The sequence below is a fragment of the Lynx canadensis genome, chromosome A2 (assembly GCF_007474595.2).
Source record: "Lynx canadensis isolate LIC74 chromosome A2, mLynCan4.pri.v2, whole genome shotgun sequence".
Taxonomy (NCBI): Eukaryota; Metazoa; Chordata; class Mammalia; order Carnivora; family Felidae; genus Lynx; species Lynx canadensis.
The window spans coordinates 166,488,048-166,509,639 of NC_044304.2; the positions used below are offsets into that span (position 1 = coordinate 166,488,048).

The following is a 21,592-nucleotide window of genomic DNA, read 5'->3' on the forward strand; positions in this document are numbered from 1 at the left end:
CAGGCACCACTGCCCGCTCAAACCGGCGGGTCCGCGGGCAGGTGCGCGCCCACCGTGTCCCGCCGCGGCCCGCAGAGGGCGCTGCGACTCCACTCAGGGACCGGAGGCTGCAGGTGCGGGACGCCGCTCAAGGCCCGCCGTCCTGGGCCCGCGGGGAGGACCGCGCCGCCGGCAGCGGGCCACCTGACCCAGCACCCCGTGCTCCCCCGGCTCTCCTCCCGCGCCCACCCCCGGCCTCCTGCCTCCTGGACAGCGGAGGGCGCGGGGGGGTGGGGGCGGGCTTCAAGGAGCCCTCCCCGGGAGCACGCGGGGGGGGGGGGGGCGGCCGGCGCGGCCATCAGAAGGGCGAGGTGAGCGGCCCCCGTGTTGATGCGGACACTATGCCAAGGCCAAGTTTGGCGCCCCCCCCCCCCCCAACGTGGCCTGCCTGGTGGGTGGCCCAGCGCTGAGCCAGGGGCCTGGGGCCGTCTGGTGGAGGCACCTGCCCCATGCGGTGGGGGGGGGTGGGGGGGGGTGGACACAGGGACCCGGGAGCACTAGGCCCCCTATCAGAGACACTGGGTTTGTTTCGCTGCCCTTAAGGGCCAGGGTTCCCAGCGGGAGGCCTTGAGCTCTCCTGGGGCGGGAGGAGGGGTTCCTGGCTGGGACGAGGGGTGGCGTCTGGGGAGAGGGTGTCACTTTCCCCTGGAAGTGGTCGCGAGGCCCCGAGCCGGCATAAATAGGACTGCATGCAGAAATCCAGCATCCTGTTGTTGGGGGCAATGCTTTCCTGGGGTTCCGGGCAGAACAGAGCTTTACCTCCAGTCTTCAGAGTTTTCGCCCCCTTTTAAGCCAGCTTGCCCCTTTCTGGGAACACAGCCGCCCCCATCGCGGAAACCGCAGATCCCCACTGAAAAGGTGACGCTCCGAACCGCATTCCCCGCCTCGTGGGGCAGGCCCCAGAGCGTGTTACGGAGGAAAATGCGAATGCCTGTTATTTTCTTCTTAATTGGAGAACAACAAGATTATCTTCAAATCCAGACTTACTGTTTCCTCACTGTGGGGTCGGGAGACAGACGCGGACGTCTTCCTCTTCTCAGTCCCGCCCCTTCCCTACCTTACGCGGACCTTCCGGTTTCGCTCACACCGACGAGCGTTAAGGTTTGCCCGTTAACACCACCGGGTCCGAGTGGCTGTTGGCGGGTCTCCCCGGATTTGTCATCCTCCCTGTGGCTCTGAGTAAGGGGCGGAACCGAGTGGGGTCATCACCTGAATCGCGACAGATTGTGCCCCGATGGCTTACGCCCTCCTCTGTGCCAGCCCCGGCCTCCTGTCCCCGCGGTGTGGCTGCTTTCCTCGACACCCTACGTGTCCCCATCCCAGACCACACGAGGCAGACTCTTTCGGTAAAGACCCAGCTAGTGAATATCTCAGGCTCTGCGGCCTTGTGGTCTCTGATGCAACGTGTGGGCCCAGGGGCTCCCACAGACAGCGTGTGAAGGGATGAGTGGGGGCAGTTCTAGAACGTGATGGATGGACACTGCAATCTGAACTTCACCTAATTTTACCTGTCATGAAATACTCTTTGAGGTTTTTCGTTTTCGACGATGGAAACAATAGGGGAAAACCAATCTCAGCTCACGGGCTGTAATAAAAACAGGCCAAGGGCCGGATCTGTCTCCGGGGCCATAATTTGCCAACCAACCTCCCCCCGCCCCCCACCCTGACCAAACACATACCTCCAGCAGAGCGCGTGGGAGTGTTCTGAGCCCGGCTCATAGGAGGCCACGTGGAAGTGCATTTCCAGGGCCTCTCAACCCCTTTGAGGAAACTGTGCTTTTGAAGGATGGGTCGTCAGAGAGCCCAGATCGCTGCCGGAGAGCCAGCCCCGCACCGCAGGCCCTTCGTCACTTCCCGGTCACGTCTGCAACCAACTGGCGCTCTTTGAGAGTCTGGCCACGGTCTGCCATGTGTGCGTGATGCTGACGGCCGAGGGCCTCCCCCAGGACAGGCCAGTCCTGTCTCTCCCCCCGCCACCCCAGCCCCAGGGGCTCCCCCAAACGTATGAGTCACGTGCCCACCCCGCGAGGGAAGTCCCCACGCCCGACACCCGCCCACCGAGGGGTCTGCGGTCTGCGCTCAATGAGACCTTTTCGGCCACATCTTCACAAGCTCAGGGAAGTACGGGGGGGAGCGCAGGTGACAGCACGAGACAGGGATCCCGCCACAGAGCAGACATCGCAGACGGTCTCTGTAACTTCTTTAATTGTTCAAACAATAGAGCACAAAGATAACGGTCTCAAGTACATTGTGATACACGCTTTCGACAGGAATAGATACGCGTTTCGTCGGGAGCGAGGCTGGCGGCGACAGCCTGCGGGCACTTCGCACAGACTTTCCACGCCGTGGGCCCTGAAGACGGAGCGGCCGCCTGGTCGGGTGGGGGCGCCGCGGCGCCGTCCTGACGCCCTGTGTGGAGCTCCTCTCCGACGTGGCTCCCTTTCCTTGGCCACGAGACAGACTATTCTGAACGCAGAGGTGGGCAAGGGGCTTGAGACGCGGCACGGGGAGGCGGGGAGCAGTGAGAGGGCGCCCCCAGGCCTGGCCAGGGTGGGGCGTGGCTCAGGGCCCCGGCGCCCCGGCGCTGGCGGTCACCAGGGTGGGGGGGGGGGCCTGGGGGCCCGGCCGGCGCTCGGGTCCTCTCGCGGGCCCGTCCGGCCGCACCGCCAATCGGTCAGTCCGTCAACGAAGCCGGAGCTTTCACGCCACCAGTGTGTCTGGTTCTCTCTCGCCGGTCATACTCAGAAGGGAACAGTCAACGGAACACAAACCACCACATTCCACCAGGGGTGGTAAGCCTTGCACCTGCTAACTACCCAGAAGGCCAAAGAAAAGTCTTTTACAGAGAAAAAGCAAGGACACGCCTGCCCGGAGGGCCCGACCCCTGGGAAGCCCTCAGCAGGCAAGCCCCGGGCCGCACGCCGGGCCCCTGTCCCTGGTGCCATCCATCCAGGCCCCCGGCCTTCTGGAAGAGGCACAGGGACCCGCGTTTCTGGCCGCGGACACCACGCCAGGCCTGCCTCTGGGAGCTGTGTGTCCACACCCGGCCCCAGCCGGACCGAGGCCTGCCCCGAGCTGTCAGGCTTGGTTCTGCTCCCCAGACCCAGGCCGGCCTCTGGACAGGCTTGCGTTGCCGAGAGGCCCTGTGCCCGCCTAGCGCACCCGGCTTAGACGCCTGGCCCAGGGCACGGACACGACCGTGGCCTTCCGTACGCCACAGCACGGAGGGTGACGGCCTAGGCCCCTTCCCCCAGACCCACCGACACGGGACACCAACCACAGGGTGCCCGCCAGAGGAGGACCACGCCCTCGGGACAAGGGTCTACACCTAACAACCACTCCAGACAGACAGCTTGGATTTGACAGCTTCAGCGAGGCCCAAGGACCCCAGCAAGCCCTGACGCGAGCAGCTGTGACGGGGGAGGAGGGAGGGTGCCCCCCACCCAGAGCGGGTGGACAGTGTGCGTGCCTCAGGGGCTCTGCCACGAAGGGCCTGGGGGCTCACAGAAGACGCACACTTGGCCCGCTCCTCGGGGGCCCTTCCGGAAGGGGTCCCCCAGTACTTTAGAAAGCAGCTAGAGCCCTCCTTCCCTCCAGGCCGGGGGACCCGGCCCTCCCCGTGGCATGCACGAGGCCTGCCCACAGCTACCCAGAGCCTGGGGAGAAGGTTCTGGGCGATGCCGCCGGGGCCGCCTCCTCTGGGCCCGCAGGGCGGGCGGTGGCGGTGAAGGGGCTGGCGGTGGGGGCGGAGCGGCACCCCCACACAGCACCCCCGGCCTGGGGGGGGACGCACCAAGACGCACACCCCACAGATACAAACAGAGCTGAGGCTTCTCCAGCGATGACAATAGACGGGTCGGTTTGGTTTCCTACTTTGGTCTCCTACTTAAGCTGATCTGAATTCACAGTATAAGCAACACATCTAAAAATATAACGCTGGGGACTCCTGTCAGCACCAGGTTCCCGGACAGAGAAGCCAAAAAGGAAAAGAAAAGAGGGGCTGCGACAGGAATTCTCAGTTAGGATATACTAACCAGTCTGTGCGTGGTACATTTTATTTCTATAAAACTATTACAAAATATTCAAAAATACATTTTAGTAAATTTACAGCAGTTAATTCTCAAGTTATTAATGCAAAAACATCCTTTGTTTTTCTCTGTACAAACTACAGCCTCTGTCCTTGTGGGCTCATCACTATGTGCGCTTTTTAAAAATATTATTTTCTAATAAATTCTTTGAAGTTAAAAATAACAGAGTTCTTCCAGTTTGTCCAAAACAAAAACAAAAACAGAACAAAACCAGTGCGTGTGTGCGTGTGTGCGTGCGCGTGTGCGTGTAACAGTCTCAACTTCCAAGGATGTGGCCAAAATGGTGATGAGAACCAAATATTAAGCCATGAAGGCAGCCCGCCAGGTGGCCGCTACGCTGCAAACTAGTTAAATTAAAATAATATATTTTCATATTTTACACTATTTCAAAAATGAAATGTAATTCAGTTAAGTATTGATCTCTCAAAAAATCTAATTTACAATTCTGTGTATAAAAATATAATTTGTGGACCCCCACGAAGCATGTTTCAGTTTACATTTGCCGAAAAGCAGGCGCGTGGCGAAGGAGGGGATATGGAGTGTGCAGGTTGGCTTTCTGAAGGTCAGGGCGAGGGACATGTAGAAAAATAGACTCTGAGCAGGTCGCTTGGCCTCACAAAATAATCTTTCACCCCCGTGAGTACAGTTCACATGATAATAATAAATTATCCAAGAAACAAACTATTTAAGGCTCTTGAAGGTCCGGTTCATATTATTTAAAACATCTATTCATACCAAACAAATAAATAGCCAGGAGAGGTGAAAAAAAAAAACCAACAAAAAACAAAATAAAACAACCAAAAAAAATTCAAAAATATATATATATAAACTAAACACAATGACAAAACTTCCCAGGGTCTCTGTTTCCTTATAGTCTACTTTGGACTGTCCTACTTTATTATTATTATTATTAATTATTATTATAATTAAAGTCTCATTCCGTGCGCTTTTCCGCGTGTCTGTTGCTGTTCCTTGCTGTCGCTCCCCCCCACCCTCCCCCCCCGGCCCCCACCCCCGCGCCCGCCCCGGCTCCCCGGCCTTCAGCTAGACTTGACCGCCATGCCCAGCGGGTGCAGGGCCTCGCTGTCCAACAGCCAGGTGCCTATTTGGTAGAGCAGCTGCGAGTACCAGTGGATGCCCGCGGCACCCGGCGCGTCGGCCGCAGCCGGCGCCTCGGGCGCAGCCGGCGCGGGCGGGGGCAGGTGGCCGCCGCCCCCGCCGTCGCCGTCCCCGGCCGCGGTCCGTGCGCGCGGGCGCCAGCACGGCCAGGAGCGCGTGCGCAGGCGGAAGGGCGCGAAGGCCCGATGGGCCCCAGCCGTGCTCCTCGATGACCGCGTAGCACGACGCCAGCACCCGGTTGATGAGGATGGCTGCCCTGCGCCGTGGCGGCGCGTACGCGCCCGTGGCCTCCTCGCGCAGCGTCCACGCTGTGCACGGCGGCCGGAAGCAGCCGGCGATCCCCCGCCGCGCTCGGCCACACGTACACGCGCTGGCCCGGGCGCACGCGGCTGGCGAAGATCGCCCGGCGCCCGGCGCGCCCCCCGGCGCGGCCCCGCGCCCGACGGCGCCTCCGGCTCCCCGGCCGCCGAGTCGTTGTGCGGCGCCACGAAGAGCAGGTGCGCGGCGGTGAGCAGCAGGCGCTCGCGCGGCTCCCGCGTCTCGATCACGTAGAAGACCTTCTTGGCGCCGTCGTCGCGGTCCAGGAAGGTGAGGAAGTCGCTGTAGAGCAGTCGGCCCTGGTCGTCGGCCGCCAGCACGCGGTCCCCGGGACGCAGGTCTTTCACCAGCTTGGTGCCGCCCTGCTCCAGGTGCACCGTGGCCGAGCCCGGGAAGCAGCCGCCGGATTTGGCCGCCACCGAATTCTCTGCGGGGGGAGGAGAAGGGAGACAAGAGGGGACAGGGTGGTGAGCGCCTGCAAAGAGGCCCGAGCGGCGGGGGGTGGGTGGGGGTGGGGGGGTGGGGGAGGGGAGGGGCCCCCGCCTGCGGTCCCGCGCCCCAGACTCGGGACGCGCGCAGCTCCGGGGAGAGAGTCCAGGCGGGTCCGGCGCGGACCCCTCTCCCTCGGCCCCGCCGTCTCGGTGACAAAGTTCAGCTGCAGATACATTCCTCAACGGCTCTCTTAAGATTGGACTGGAGGTGACAAAGGTCGGCTGGCGTCTCCGGCGGGAGGCCGGTTACACTCCTTCCCTTCCGCCTTCCTCCCACCCCATCCCCCGGCTCAGCACACACCCGGCCTCGCCCTGAATTCGCGGGGTATTTGCTCTCCACTCAGATTCCTCAGGAAGCCTCCTCGAGCTCCCTCGGGCGCCGGGGTGCACCTCCTCCTCCTCCCGCCCCCGGCGCGGGGTGCGGCGCCCCCTCGTGCGCTCCGCACCCGCGCTGCGCCGCGGGGACCCCTCGCCTGCCCGCCCCCCAGCGCCCAGCCGGGGGCCTCGGTGCCGGCGGGTTGCAGGGGGGGGGGGTGTGCTGCAGGGGGGTGGCCAGGGAGTGCAAAATAGCTGTAGTAGTTGTAGCAACTGGACAAACATTCCAGGGAATTGGCCGAGGTGTGAAAATCCGGGGCTTGTGTGGATTTTCTAATTAAAATCCAATAAAGGGCCCGGCATTGTCATTGTGGTCTCTGCCATAACTGGGAGACACTCTGGCAAGAGGGGCCACTTCCATTTCCCTCATCCCCTCTCTCGGCCGCCCCCTCCCTATTTGCTCAGGTGCACCCCCACCCCCCGCCCCCCTGCGATTCACACGCGGGCTCTCCAGAAGCCGGGCCTCACAAGCACTATTTGCACAGCCAGGCCTCCCTCTTCCAAGCGCTCAAGATGTGTATTTGAATTTTAAATGGCGGGGCCTGCTCGAGCGCTGGAAGCGGCCGGTTCTCAAGGCCCCTTGACTACCCGCTTTCCCGAGCCCTCCGTCGCTCTCTGAGGCTCACTGTCCCGAGGACAATGCGCGGAGCCCGGGCGGCGCGCAGGGGGCCGCGGGGGAGGGGCCGGGAGGGCCTGGTGTCTTTTGCATTCCAATCTCCGGGATCATGCGTTTTGCAAATAGAGATCGCGAGAAAGAATCTTCCTGCTGGAATTACACAGGGTTTTTAATCTTCTCATCGGTTTCTGCGGCATGAAGTGCGGGCCTGGCCGTTGGAGGCCCGCCGTCGCCCCCCGGAATGCGACCCGGGGCGCAGGCGAGCCCGAGTCGTCGAGTCGCACGACCCTGCTTGACACGCAGCGCCCCGCGCCCCGGCCCGTGTGCGCCGAATGCCAATGAGCGGCTCTCCGCGCCCCGGGGGTCTGCCCTCCCCGGGCGGGATCCTGGGGCGGGATTACCACCGCTCACTTGCGAGGAGACCTCTAGGGACCCCCGCCAGGGGGACCCCGCGGACAGCCTTGGCCCGCCGCGAGCGCCGCCGCGACCTTCCCCGGGGAGTCCCGCGGAGTGGGGGCGCCGCCTGCTCGTCCTCCCTCTCTGGCCGTACGCCCCGCACCGCCCCCCCCCCCCGCCCCCTCCACACCTTTTCCTTCTGTTGTGATAAGAAGCCACTATTTCCCTCAGCTACGAAGGGCGTCTTGACACTTCGAGAGCGTTTTGCTGCTAACACATGCTATTAAAATACGGTGTAGGAGACAAACAGGCAAAACTGGGCGGGAGGGGGGGGACGGCGCGGGGAAGACACCGGTCCTCCGAAATTCACTGCGAGCTGCTCTGCTAAATGCACCACCTTAGGCTGAGATGCAGACATCTGCATAAATAGCCTCCGGGTTGGGCTGTTTGCCGCGGGAACAGTGCCTTGCTGGCGTGGCTGTTCCCCGCCAGCGACAGAGTGTGGCGTTGTAGGCCCAGGAAAGTCCCCCTCAGCCAGGGCCGGCTACAGCTGCAGGCTCCCATCGGTGTTCCCGGCCCTGCCTGTGGCTCAGGGACACCCAGCTGGCTCCTAATAAGGGGGGGGGATGCTTCTGGGCAGGCGGCCTCCAGATGTTGGAAGTGGTAACCACTGGATTTATTACCTCCCACCAGGCCTCTCCCCAAAGGCTTAGCCAGTGAGTTGCCTTAGTTTAGGATCCAAGCTGCTCAGCAGGGAGGGGAGAGGCCCGAGGCTCCCACCCCGGGCGCCCCTCCTGTGCTGGGGAGCTGGATGGGGGCCGCCTGATTCCTGAGCCCTGAAGGAGAGGAAGAATGTAGGCCAGAGCTGGCTCACCTTGCAGGGCTCAGTCTCTCACCGGGAGAGTCCCCTCCCCCACCCTCCCTGTCTCGCCACCTGCAGAGGGGGCTCCGGAAGCAGGGTGGGGGGAGGCTCCGGAAGCCCTGTGCCCTCTGCATCTGGGCTTGGAGACCCCCCCCCCCCCCCCGGGCCTCGGTGGCCTCAAAGCAGGGGCGATTCCTGGCTGGCGGGATGCACCTCTACAGGGTCCGTTCCCACAATAGCAACCCGAGCCATTGCCACGCTGCCCCCCCCCCCCCCCCCCCCCCCCGCGTCTCCCTCCCTCGAGTCAGGCTGCAGGGCGCAGCGGGGACATCTCGTGGGCAGATCTGGAGCTGCGGGGTGGGGGGGGGGGGGGCGGGGGCTGTGGAGCAGGCCCCGCCGGCAGCCTCACCTGCTTTCACGGAGCAGTGGATGTGCGCCTTGGACTCATAGTAAACCCAGTCGAAGCCGGCCTCGACGGCCAGGCGCGCCAGCATGCCGTACTTGCTGCGGTCTCGGTCTGACGTGGTGATGTCCACCGCGCGGCCCTCATAGTGCAGCGACTCCTCCGAGTGGTGGCCGTCTTCGTCCCAGCCCTCGGTCACCCGCAGTTTCACCCCGGGCCACTGGTTCATCACCGAGATGGCCAACGCGTTCAGTTTGTCCTTACAGCGCTGCCGAGAGAAGGGGGACCCCGTAGACGTGAGTGTCTGGGCCCACCACCCGTCCCGGCCCCCCGCAGGGCCTGCCCGGCCCTGGGGCCTGCGGATCAGGGCCTTGTGGAGACGCGGGGGGGGGGGGGGCCTGGGCGGCCGTGGCAATTCGGTGGGCGGCGGGGGGGGGGGCTCTGCCTGAGGGGCTGGTCCTCTTTGCAGATGAACCGAGGGCCTCGCCCCGACAATCTGACATAGCGCAGCACCCATGGGCCTGAGAAGGTGAAGTCTTTTTGAACCAGGTGAACTGCGTGTTTCACACAAGGACCGGCAGGACCGGCCAGGCCCCCAAGGCAGTGGCCCACTCCCCCCCACCCCCCAGGCGCCCTCTGCTCCCCAGCTCCCCTTCGGTGGCCCCGTTTCTCCACACCTGCGCCAGGCTCCACCCTTCTCCCTGGCCGGACTCCCTCCCCAGGAGGCTGGAGAGAGGCCCAGGGCGCAACTTCGCAGAAACAGAACCTATGCGGTGTGCTTCTTAAGAATGCAGAGCCCTGGGTTATCTCGGGGCCCTCCCTCCTACCCTGTGCCTATCTGAGACGTGAATCCAGCCAAAGGGAGACAGGGAGGGGGGCGGGGAGCCCATAGCCCGGACGGGCAGGAGGGAGCCGACTGAAGGGCAAGCAGGTGAGCTATAATTTTCAGTGCGGGCGGGCCGACGACAAACACTCTTTATCAGGACAGCCGCATTCCTTTTCTCCACACAACTCCTTTCTCCGGCTTTTCTGCGGTCTGATGGTGTCTCTTGTTTTCCTTAACCTGTTCCCTTCCCCCCTCTTGTTTTCTTGGCCCCAGAGCAGAATGGCGTCCTGCAAGTTTGAAGAGCAAACTTAAGAGGTGGAGGGAGGAGGTGGGGCCTGAGGGGTGGGGGATGGGGAGGCGGAAAGGCCCGAGGCCTGGGAGCCCTCGGGGCGTCTCCCCCCCCCCACCGGCGAGGAAGCTGCGGGAGCGCAGGGACGCTGAAGAGGCGTGACCTGAGCCGGGGTGACGAGGAGCTGGGGTTTGGGGGAGCCCCCGCGGATCTCTCTGGTCACACTCAGCTAAGGATGCGAGGAACAGCAGAGCGGCGGCCCTGTGTGTGGACTCCCTCCCTGCCCAGACGTTCCTGCTGATGGTGGGGCGAGGGGCTCCAAGGAGGGGAACCGGTGGTGACAGGATCGCCGAGGGGCGTCCCCAAGACACGCGGACGCTGGGGACGCAGGGCAATTTCAAGTTGACCTCCCGCAGAGCGAGGCGGCGCCGGCTGGGCTGTGGACCCCGGCGAGCGAGGTGGACGGAAGACCGCTCGGGGGTCCTGTGGGCCGCGTGGGGACGGTTCCCCTACCGAGTCGGGCAGGGACGTGCGCGGACTTCTGTCTTCTGCCCGCGCCTCCGGGGGAGGTGAAGGTTGCGCAACAGAAGTCCTGAGTGTCGGACAGTAGTAACACCCAGTAATACGCTTGTGGACTTAAACATGCAACAAATTGGCGGGGGAGGGGGGGTGCTGGGGCGGCCCCGGTAACAGGTCACAGCGGTTTTCTTAAAAAAAAAAAAAAAAAAAGTCGGAAGGGCAGAGTTTGAGTGAGGTCATCCTGAGGATTGAACGCGTTTTACATGAAAATCAATCAGTAAACCAGGGTCAGTTTGGAGCCGGGCTGGCAGGCCGGCTGCGCAGGCGCACAGCACCCGCACGCACACGCACACGGCCCGCACCCCGGCCCCGCGCCGCCCCGGCTCCCTCCTCCTGGGGGGCGGACGGAGCTGTCGCAGCTCCCCACGGGGCAGCTGGCGAGGGGCGGGCGGGATGGGGAGGCCGCGGGCCAGCGCCCCCCACCCTCCACCCCCCCAGCGCCCGGGGCTGCGCCAGTCGGGCGCGAGGCGGAGGGCCCCCGGCGAGGAGCCCCGGGCCGAGCCAGGCCCGGCTGGCCCCCCGCTCCCCACGCGCCCTCCCCCGGGCGCCGCGAGGCCTCGGCGCGCGCCTGCGGGACGCTGTGCACCCGGCCGGCGGGCCGGGCGCAGGCGGAGCCGGGAAGCCCGGGCCGGGGAGCGATTCGCTGGGTCGTGGGCCGCGAATCCGGCCCGGCTCGGTGCAGCCACCGTGAAGCCCAGCGGGGCCGCCGGGCCGGGCTTTGTGTGGGCGGAGGCCGAGTCGGTCCCCGCGCCCGAGCCCCCGCCACCTCTCCAGTCTGCGCAGCCGCTCGGTGCCCAGAAGCCCGAGCAGGGCCGCCCGGCTTCCCCAGTGCGGGGGAGGGGTGTCCCCGCTTCAAAAGGGACCCCCCCCCCTCCAGTCCCCACACACCTGTCTCCACGCCCTCCCCCCCCCTCCGGGAAAACAGACCCCTCCTATCCAAACAGGGGGACCCTCCTCAAACCCACACCTGCGCGCCGGGCCGGGCCGCCACGCACACACAAATCCGTTCAGCGTGGCGTCCGTCCCAGGTCGTCCCTAGCGCGGCCCTCGGGCCCTGCCCCGGAGGCCGCCTCCTGCCCCCGGAGCCCCCCGGCCGCCGCACCCGCGCCTGGCACCCGCGCCTGCGGGGCGAGCGCGTCTGTCTGCGCTTCCCCCTCTCCGAGTTAATATTAACCAGGAGCTCATGCGTTCCAGAACTGCTCTGAAAGTTCCACTGGGGACGGTCTTGCCATGGTTGAGGGACTTGGGCGGCAGTCACATTAGGGGGACGGAGACACACAGAGCCGCGGAGGGCCGGCCCGCCCCGGGGGAGGAGGGACACGCGCGCCTGAGGACAGAATCCGGGAGGCTGTTTGAAGCGCGGGGCCGGCGGGCGCGAACAGGTCCTCGAGGAGGGCTCGGCCCCTGCGGCCTGGGAGGCGTCCGGCTTCACCCCTTCGGCCCCGGCCCTGCCCCTCACCACCCCGGCCTCCGCCCCCTCCGCGGCTCTCGGAGGGGAGAAGAAGGAAGGGCAGGACAGGGTACGCCAGGGGCACCCTCCGGCACTGCCCAGCGGCCATCTGCGGCTGCAGGGGACATTCGTGGGGTCCGGGCTGCAATCCCGGCCCGGCTCTCCGCACCCCGCCCCCACTTGGCTGCCCCTCCCCCGTCCTTTTGTGCTGGGAACGGGAATGGCCACTAGCCTAAGGAAAAAAAGTATTTGTTTTCGTTCCGTTCGTCGGAGGGAAGTTGACAGAAGGTCAGAAGTTCAAATGCTGCCAGCGCGCGCGGCGGCCGAGAGTGGTCGGGCGCCGGGCTCGGCAGTGGGTCCAAGGAGAGCGGCAGGGAGAGGGGCAGGGGGAGGAGGGACTCGGCATGGGGGGCGTCGGAGCACGAGACGAGACACAAGCGGGCAAGACAGTAAAGGACGTAGGAGCACAGCTGAGGCCCACGGCCAGGACCGGCCCAGCGCACGGAACGGGAGACCCGGGCCGCGGCGGACAGCTCAACCAGGAGGGACGGGGGCCGAGGCGCGGCCGCGCGCTCGGGGCTCTGCGACCCGCGGCGGGGGCTCCGGGGGCCGCTCTCCGGCGGCGGCCCCGCGCGCACGCGGGCGCACGGCGACCCCGCCGGCTCGGGACCTCCGCGTCCCCGCCCCCGCCGCCTCCCCCGGCCGCGCCACCCCTCTCCCCGGGTTCCGGGGGGAGGGGGGCTCCGGGAAGGCCCCCTCCCTCCCGCGGGGCGCGAGGTGACCGGGGTCGGGGTCTCCCCGCAGCCGGCCGCGCCCCCGGCGCCCCGCGGCCTGCGCGGAGTTCATTGTGGCTCGCGCCGCTCCCGGGCACAGGCGCGCGCGTCCACACTCGCGGTCCAGATTTAAGGTGGTCGCGTGCAGATGCGAGAGCGAGGCTCCCTCCCGCCCCTTCCGTCCGCTCCAGCCCGCGGCCCCTCTCCTCCCTCCGTCCGGCCTGGCCGCCCGAATCGGGCCGGGGAAGCGAGCGGCCCGGAGGGGCTCCCCCTGGGCGCCTTCCGCGCCCGCCCTCCCCCGTGCCTGCGCCCCGCCAGCGGTGGTGCGCTCCTAGCCCGAAAGGTAGGACTTGGAGATTTTAATAGGGCAATAAAAAGGATGTTGACCTATATTTGCCAGGAAAGCCATTTCCAGCTTCGGTGATACGTGCATGGAGTTTCAGAAAGTCTACGGTTGGCGGGGAGGGCGGCAGCCAGAAGTCTCAGACGGAGGCCCGGAGGGAGGGCACGGCTGGTTTGCTTTGCTGTTCCGTCCTAGCCCCCTCCCGCTAATATCTAGTCCCCAGTTCCTGTGCTGGCAGGTGGACCGGAGTGATGCAATGCCAGAAGTTCTAAGTCCCTCCCCTCAAGGACCGCGGGCTCGGGAGAACGGACGCGCATCCTTAAAGAAATATCAATACATTCACACTCTGCCGGGCACAAGTGCCCGCGGTGAAATGGCAGCGCGGCCGGCCGGGTGATACACTCGGGGACCAGGCGGCGCCTCTGGAGCCCTCGCCTCTTGTGGGCTCTGCCTGCTGGCTTTCCCCGTGCGGGGGGCCCTTGGCCCCCCGGGGGCGGCGGGGTGGGGGTGGCCGTGGGAAGGAGGAGCCCCGTGCAGAAGGGGAGCCAGCGAGCGCCCCTGTCTAATGCCCCAGGCTGCATTTCTAGGGTGACCTGGAAGCCGCTTCACGTTCAGGGGGCGGACTTCTGCCCCCTCCCTCCGTGTGCATCCCCGACTTGGGGAAGGACAGAGGCCCCCGGAGGGAGGGTCTCCCCAAGTTGCAAGCCAGAGGTGAGGCAGGATGGGAAGGGCCGTCCCAGCAGGACAGATCAAATCAGGGCCACAGCCGTGGACCACATCTGCCATCCTCCCCGCCCACCCCCACCTTAAACTTCTGCGGCTGGACCCTTCGCCTCCTTTCCCCCTCCACGAAGAGGAAGGGGTGGTAAGGAGGCAGGTGGGTGGGGAAGGAGAGGGTGAAGTCGCCTCGCTCTCGGCCTCAAGAGCAAACAGACTCCGTCTGGAGCCGCTGGTTACACAGAACCCCCGTGAAAGCAGCACATTCCACGCCCCAGCGCCGGGTTTCTACCTGAGTCATCAGCCGGTCTGCTCCCGTATTTTCCTCATCCTTAAAGATGATGTCGGGGTTGTAATTGGGGGTGAGTTCCTTGAATCGCTCCGAGTTTCTCGAGATCTTCCCTTCGTACCGTCCGCTGGCCCCTAGGGTCTTCTCGGCCACGTTGGGGATGAACTGCTTGTAGGCTAAAGGGGTCAGCTTTTTGGGGTGCCGCCTCTTCCCAAATCCCCTGCCGGGTCCGCACCCCAGCCCCGAGCACATCAGCAGTGCGGAGACGAACACCGCCAGCATGCATCTCGCCAGCAGCATCTCGTCCGGAGCCCAGCGCCTTCCCGCTGTCCCCGTGCGGGTCTGTGTGCGCGAGTGTGTGCCCGTGCGCTCCGGCTTGCTCCTGGCTCCCTCGCTCTCTGCCTGCCTTTCTCTTCCTATATAACCTTGCCCGCCGCGGCTGCGGGAGACTGGCCACCGATCCCCACCCAGACGGGGGCTGGAGTGGCAGGCTGCTGGTCGCTGATAACGGAACACATCGGAGTTGGGGCTAGAGACAGCAATCAAAAGACAAAAAGAGTCTGATTTTAAATGGTAGCAAGCCTGGAGAGCTTGCGAGACAGGCTGCCCTTGGTGCTATATTATAGCTGGCAGGGGCGTATCTGATTGGCCACAGCAGCACAAGCTTGTCTTCTGATGTTTAACCCTAAAAAAGACTAAATTTTTTTTTTCTGCTGCTGCCGTGGCTTTATTTTCACCTGAAGCCTTTGAGTTTAAAAAAAAAAATCTTTACTGAGACAAAGGTGGGCGGGAGGGGAGGAGGCACGCTCCTCGGGATAACACCGGTTACCCCCCGCTTTGTGCACAGCACCGCGTTCCCCCTTCCCTTTCTCCAGAATGGTAGGTGCTTCAGTTAAAACCAACTTAAGTTTTAAAGGACAGTCTAGACCCCCCCCCCCACTCCACGCTTTGATCATCAAAAAGATAGTCTCTCAAATGTTGGAGGGGCAAAGCTACCCGGGTCCTATATTTAAATGTTGTTTTCGGGAGACTTTATCGTGCAGGCCAGGTCTCCCTGCATTTTAAAGACAGAGGGTCCGAGCCTCCTCCTGAATATTCAACATCCTCTGGTGATAATTCTCACTGACCACAACTTAAAGCATTGCTATTTGAAGTGCCTTAAGCGCCTTAGAAAAATATGAAAATACTGCTCTTTTATGGGGATTCAGTGAATGCATTATTTTTAACCCTCCAAAATATGGGATGCAGGCGTGCTCAGGGGCTGGGACAGGGCGACCCGAGGGGCTGTCCGGCTGGCTGGGCCAAGCGGGTGTGGGGGCCGCACCCCAGCTTGGAGAAGGGAGCGGGTGCTGGGGCCTGCGTGGTGGGCGGAGGCCCATTGTGCCTGGGGGCAGTGGTGAGTGGGCAAGGCTGAGCATACACCGCCCCCACGATCAATCGATCGGAGCAAAGTGCAGGCCAGGGATGAGCTTAATGTGGGATTCAGGCTCCTTCCACGTCGTGCCTAGCCGGCTTTCCATGGGGCTCTGCCAGCCAGCCGTCAGGGGCCTGGGGGCTGCAGCCCGGGAGGGGGCAGGGTCCTGGGGGGACCCTGTTTTGGTCAAGGAGGGCTCCGTGCTCAGAGCCAGCCACCCTGTAGTCCTCAGTCCCTGGGCTTCCTTCAGAATTAAAAAAAAAATAACCCCCCAAAGAGTCCTGTTTGGACCAGAAAAATAAAATCTGAAATCCCCCATTTTGCAGAACGTACCCTCGCCTTCTCGCCCCCCACCCCCACCTCGCCCATATGTAGGAATTGCTCTAGAAGGAAGGGAGGGAGGGAAGGTTCTCTGTGGAGAATGGAAATACCGGCCCCGGGGAGAGTCAGACCTTGGAGTGTCCCTCTGTGAAGTGAAGTGTCTCCCTGGACCCCAGCCCAGCCCGGGAGGTGAAAGCTCGACCCTCAGACAATGGGGTGTTCCCAGCGGCCTAGGCAAGCCTCTGGCGGGCACGGCGGGGGAGGCGAGCACCCTGAGAACCGTCTAGCTGGGCCTCCAAGATGCTGAAGAATATTGGGGCCCAGCCAGTTGAGACCTCCAGAGATGGAACCCACCTGCGCCACCCCCCCCCCCAACCCCGTCCTGTGATTTGTGAATAGCCACCAATCTCAGGAGGCTGCCTGCCTCTGGCCAGGCGGGAAAGCAGCTCCCAACTTTGTCCAGGCCAGCGGGGGAAGGAGGGTCTCCACTCAGGTGACAGGGCCTGTCTGTGCGTCTGTGCTCACGGTGCAAACAGACCGGGAGACGTCACACTGTCTGTGCCTGGAGGGTTGGCCTGTCCCAGGCGGTGACCATGCAGGGTGGATGTGACACTGCTGGGTGGTGCGGGCCTTGAGCCCCGGGGACGCCACAGCTCTGTTCTCCCTTTCCCACCTTGCAGGCTCCTTCCCTCTCCCCTCCTCTCCCCCCTCTCTCGCCTCCTCCTTGCAAACTGGGCGAGGGAGAAAGGGCCCCAGTGCCAAGGAGGCCTGGACCCCCGTGTGGAGCCAGGGCCAGCCTGGTGGCGGGCACCCACAACACACGGTTCCCGGAGGCACGGGGTTTCCAGCCTGGCCGCCCGCCGGTGCACAGCTCGCACCTGGCACCTTGGAGGCCAAAGCCGGAGGAGCCGCCGTAGGGAGCTGTCGGCCCCCCTCTGGGCCCTGCCCTCGTCAGGCCACCGGGAGGTCCCCAGGCCTGCTGGCCTCCTCACTCCAGGGTCCCCCTCCATTTGCCGCCCGCCCGCCCGCCCGGACACCCCAGAGCCTGCCGGGGGGGTGGGGGGGGCACCCGCCCCACCCCCGGGACTGGCCATCCTCAGGGATGAGATAAGGGCGGCCTGTGAAACGCCCCCGATGCCTACTTCCCAGCATCTGCTCCCTGCTGTGGGTTGCGGGGGCGGGGTGGGGGGGGTGAGAGTCCGGACCAAACTCACGTGCAGTTTGTATTTACTGCCCTAGAAGCAAGGGCGCCAGCGAGCCCCCCACTTTCCCTTCCGCTCGTCCCGCCCCCTCCCCACTTCCCAGACACCAGACACTCTCCGTCTTCCACCTCCAGACACCAGATGGCTCCCTCTCTTTGCCTTTCCCCCTCCAGACGACTCGGGCCCCTCCCCACGCAGGTCAGAGGTTCCAAACCCCAGGCTCTGCCCGGCCTGGCCCTGCGTCCCAGGTAATCTCAGGATCCGCTCCCGCCGGGTCTGGGCTCTGCCCTTCCTTCGGGTGCCCTCTCAACCATCCCTCCGCCCCCCCCCCCCTTTCTGTCCCTCCTCCCTTCCCTCCCCCCCCCTCCGCCTCCCATCCCTCTCATCCCTCCGGCCCTCACCAGCATCCCCGCTGAGGACAGGTGGCTGGCTGTCTTCTGCCCCCACCCCCCAGGAGGCGCCTCCCGGCCCGGCCCCCCGCCTCCCCACCGGCCCCCGCCGCTAGATGGCCTCCTCACTCTGCCTTCAGGCCCTGGCTCAGCCAGTGTGGAAGATCCCGCTGACTAGGTGGAGAGGCCCCTGGAAGGGGTCTGGCCAGCTTGGCCCCTCCCCCGCCCCTCCCCCTCGCCAGTGTCCACGCCCCCCTCCCCATCTCCCCCTCCTCAGACTGGTACCCACTGGGCCTCAGCTGGAGCTCTGACCTCCCCAGGAAGCCCACGCACGGCTCCCTCCCGGGCGCCCACAACCTGGTTGGATCTGTAACCTTACTGTTTCCTCCTCCTGAACCCCTTCCCCTTTGACTTCTCCTCCCCGTGGGACTTCTGCCCAGTCTCTTGCCGTCCCGTCTTACCGTCCGTCTCAATTTCTCGCTGGTTTTCTTCCAGCTTTGGCAAATCGGGTTTCTGGTGCTCCCGCCAGGGCCTCCCTCTGAGTTTCGGAGGGGTGCACCTGTCAGCCCCGTTCTCCTAACCCCGCGGCCCTTACCCGATCCCTGCACGTGGGGCGTCTGCGTCCCCAGCTTCCTGGCCCGGGACTGGAGTCCAGACGCCGACGAGCACAAGCTTCTCCTGTGCGCAGGCCCGCGGCCGCGGCCGGGGAGGAGGCCACCCGGCCACCGAAGGCCCGCGCTGCCCGCCCGCGCGAGGGCCGGCTCGGGGCCAGGCTCCCGTGTGGGCTGACGCCTTCCGGCAGCGTTCCTCAGCAGAGCAGAGCAGAGCAGAGCAGGCAGAGGGCATCGGGCGGAGGGGCCGGGAGCGGGCATGCCGCCGCGGGCACGCCCGGCCTGAAGCGCGCTGCTCTCCGGGTCGGTACGATGGCCTCTGTCCAGACCGTGCTCCCGCCTGGAGTCGCCCACCCTTCGCTTTGAGCGAGGGGGCTCCTCCCTGGGTCTACACGAGGCCTTGGGTGTCGGGCGCCCTTCCGGGGTCAGAGAGGTGTCCTGGCCACTGCCGGCCCACAGGCCACCCGTGCGCGTGGGACTACGGACGGCCAGGCAGCCGGCGGTCCCTCACCTGCCCGGGCCTGGTGGTTCCGATCCCAGCTCTGGCGCGCCGTCCGCGGGCCCAGAGCCTTCTTGGAGTCCTTCCGCGAGAGGGGCGTTCCTCGGACCTAGCGAAGACACGAGTGCGCCTGGAGAAGTTAGGACAGGAGGCCCTCGCTGCACGTCAGGGTCACCTGGGAACGCGAGCAGGAAAGGGCAACCCCCGGGCAGTCCTCTCAGAGTCTCTGCTCTGCCGACTTCCCCGATGGGGATCCTGGAAGCTCCTGGGGGGGGGGGGCGGCGCGGGCCCTGTCCTCCGGGACCTTCCGTGTCTGCACCCCGTCTGCCCCAGCGGGACCTGGTGAGCGGCCACAGAGCCTCGCAGGCCGGGGGCCGGAGGGTGTATGAGTCTCTGACCCTTTCTGGAGAGCGGATGTGGGGGGGGAAGCGAGGGGGGGCTGATTGTGTGTGAGCATGCACATGTGAGTGTGCGCACACGCGTGAGACTACACGAGCGTGCATGTGTGCGTGTGCACGTGTGAGAGACCACGGGAGGGTGCACGTGTGAGGCCGGGACGGTGGGTCCTCAGAGCAGTGAGGGCACAGACCCGGGAGGCGGGAATCGGCGCTGGCCGGCCTCTCAGCACAGAGCCCGGAGGTGGGTTTGGAGGCGCCCCGGCCTGGCCCTGCCTCGGTGTGGGGACCCTGGAAGAGAGGGCTCTGTGGTGTCCACGTCCCCTCATGGCCCCTGTCCAGGGAGGCCGGAGGCCCTTTCTTCCTGCTTCCACGAGCTGCTGGCAGAGCCCCGTGTCTGGCCCCCCTGCGCTCTGAGGGGCCCGGGCCTTCCCGGCAGCCAGCTCGCTGCTTACATCCTCGGGGCAACTCCTGTCCCTGCACCTTCTCCTTCTAGAAAAAAGAAAGAAGGAAGGAAGGAAGGAAGGGAAGGAAGGAGGGAAGGGAAGGAAGGAGGGAAGGGAAGGAAGGAGGGAGGGAGGGAAGGAGGGAAGGGAAGGAAGGAGGGAGGGAGGGAAGGAGGGAAGGGAAGGAAGGAGGGAAGGAGGGAAGGAGGGAAGGAAGGAAAGAAGGAAGGAGGGAAGGGAAGGAAGGAGGGAAGGGAAGGAAGGAGGGAGGGAGGGAAGGAGGGAAGGGAAGGAAGGAGGGAAGGAGGGAAGGAGGGAAGGAAGGAAAGAAGGAAGGAGGGAAGGGAAGGAAGGAGGGAGGGAAGGAAGGAGGGAGGGAGGGAAGGAGGGAAGGGAAGGAAGGAGGGAGGGAGGGAAGGAAGGAAGGAGGGAGGGAAGGAAGGAGGGAGGGAGGAAAGGAAGGAAGGAAGGAAAGAAGGAAGGAGGGAAGGGAAGGAAGGAGGGAAGGGAAGGAAGAAGGGAGGGAGGGAAGGAGGAAAGGGAAGGAAGGAGGGAGGGAGGAAAGGAAAGGAAGGAAGGAACAAAGGAAGGAGGGAAGGGAAGGAAAGAAGGGAGGGAGGGAAGGGAAGGAAGGAGGGAGGGAAGGAGGGAAGGGAAGGAAGGAGGGAAAGAAGGAAGGAGGGAAGGGAAGGAAGGAGGGAAGGGAAGGAAGAAGGGAGGGAGGGAAGGAGGAAAGGGAAGGAAGGAGGGAGGGAGGGAAGGAAAGGAAGGAAGGAACGAAGGAAGGAGGGAAGGGAAGGAAAGAAGGGAGGGAGGGAAGGGAAGGAAGGAAAGGAAGGAAGGAATGAAGGAAGGAAGGAAAGGAAGGAAGGAAGGAAGAAAGGGGGGAAGGGAAGAAAGGAACGAAGGAAGGAAGGAAGGAAGGAAGGGAAGGAAGGAGGGAAGGGAAGGAAGGAGGGAGGGAGGAAGGAAGGAAAAGAGAAAAGAAAGGGACGCAAGGCAGACATGGCCGTGAGCACAGGCCGTCTGTCTCCAGCTCCACTGAATGTCAGTCCCGAAGGCTCCTCCCGTGTCCCCAGCAGGCCATCTCCGTGCTGTCCCGCCGAGCCGGTCACTTGCGTGCTCCTGCCCTCCGTCTCCCGTCTGCTGAGGGGGCTGAAGCGAAGGTGCCTCCAGTCCTGCAGCCCTCGACCCCCTGACTCCTCGGTCGTAGCCTCGGAAGAGTCAGGGGAGCTGACCCAACGGTCTGTCTACGGTGAGGGGACCGAGAACCGAATTCGCTACTCCTGCCCCGTGTGTTCCTTGCCCCCTGGGCGTGTCCATCGGGGTCTCCGCCCCACCGTGGTGACGGGCCCCCGCCTCGGAGGCGCTATGCTTCCCCAGGGACTTTGGGCTCCGTCGGGCACTTGCTGCCCCCCCGGGGCCCATTCAGCCAGCCCCCGAGACAGGCCGGGCAGCCTCAGCCAGTGGTCTGCCCCCCAGCCCGACCCTTCTTGGAGAGGGGACAGTGACACCTCCCCCCATGTGCACAAAACACTGGGCGGCAAAGGGGCGAGGAGGCGGGGGCTGGTTCCAGGAGCTGGCGGGTGCTGCGCTGAGGGGACTGAGGATGTGGGCTCGCTTTTGGACTTGGCGGCCTTGGCAAAAGCCGCTCGGGCTTGAGTAGGTCAACGGCGTCTCTCTCGTGTTTTTCACGTGGCCCTAATATTTGGGGGATGTTTACTAGGAAAAGCTGAGTGGGCTGCTGGTCGCCTGTCCTCACTTCCTGCTCTGGGGCCGGGGCAGGAGTTTCTGGAGGGAGACAGAAGCCTCACCGCGGGGGGTGGGGGTGCCGTGTCCCTGCAGAGCGTGAACCCCGGGGCAGGATGGCTCCGGCCCCGGCGGGGAGACTGGAATGCCGGCTGGGACAGAGGAACAGGACTCCCTCCGGAGAAGCTCTTCTCACAGCCAGCGTTCACAGCCGTCCCCTGTGTGTTTGCGGAGCACCTTCCCCAAGAGTTGCGTTCGGTGAGGAGTCCAGCCTTGCAGTGCGATGGCACGAAGTCCAACCCGTCCGCGCAGACGCCCCTGCCTTTGTGCAGGTGGGGACGCAGAGGCACAGAGAGGCAAAGGCTCCCGTTCGAGGTCACGCGTCTGACCCGCAGTGTGGCCTGGAGTCCGGCCGGGATGATCCGGCCCGAGAGCTTGCCCTCGGAACATCTTCACTGGTGGTCACGTTCCCGAAGTTTCTCTGTTGTGTTCGGCGTGACGCAGGAAGCACTGCTCAGGGCGGGACCTCTGGGAGGGGCGGGAAGACGGTGTCCCCACGTGGGGCAGAGGGGTGCGGGGGCCGGGGCGGCCTC

At 64.6% G+C, this 21,592-nt stretch overlaps 1 protein-coding gene across 1 annotated transcript; it reads right to left on the reverse strand.

The window, feature by feature from the left end:
- Window positions 1–5,167: 5,167 nt before the first annotated feature.
- On the reverse strand, window positions 5,168–14,303 carry SHH (sonic hedgehog signaling molecule). The gene is given in 6 exon segments (XM_030308891.1): window positions 5,168–5,359; window positions 5,361–5,549; window positions 5,551–5,677; window positions 5,679–5,991; window positions 8,714–8,975; window positions 13,977–14,303. Coding segments are annotated over 6 exon segments (1,380 nt in total). The 5' UTR covers window positions 14,274–14,303.
- Window positions 14,304–21,592: the final 7,289 nt, after the last annotated feature.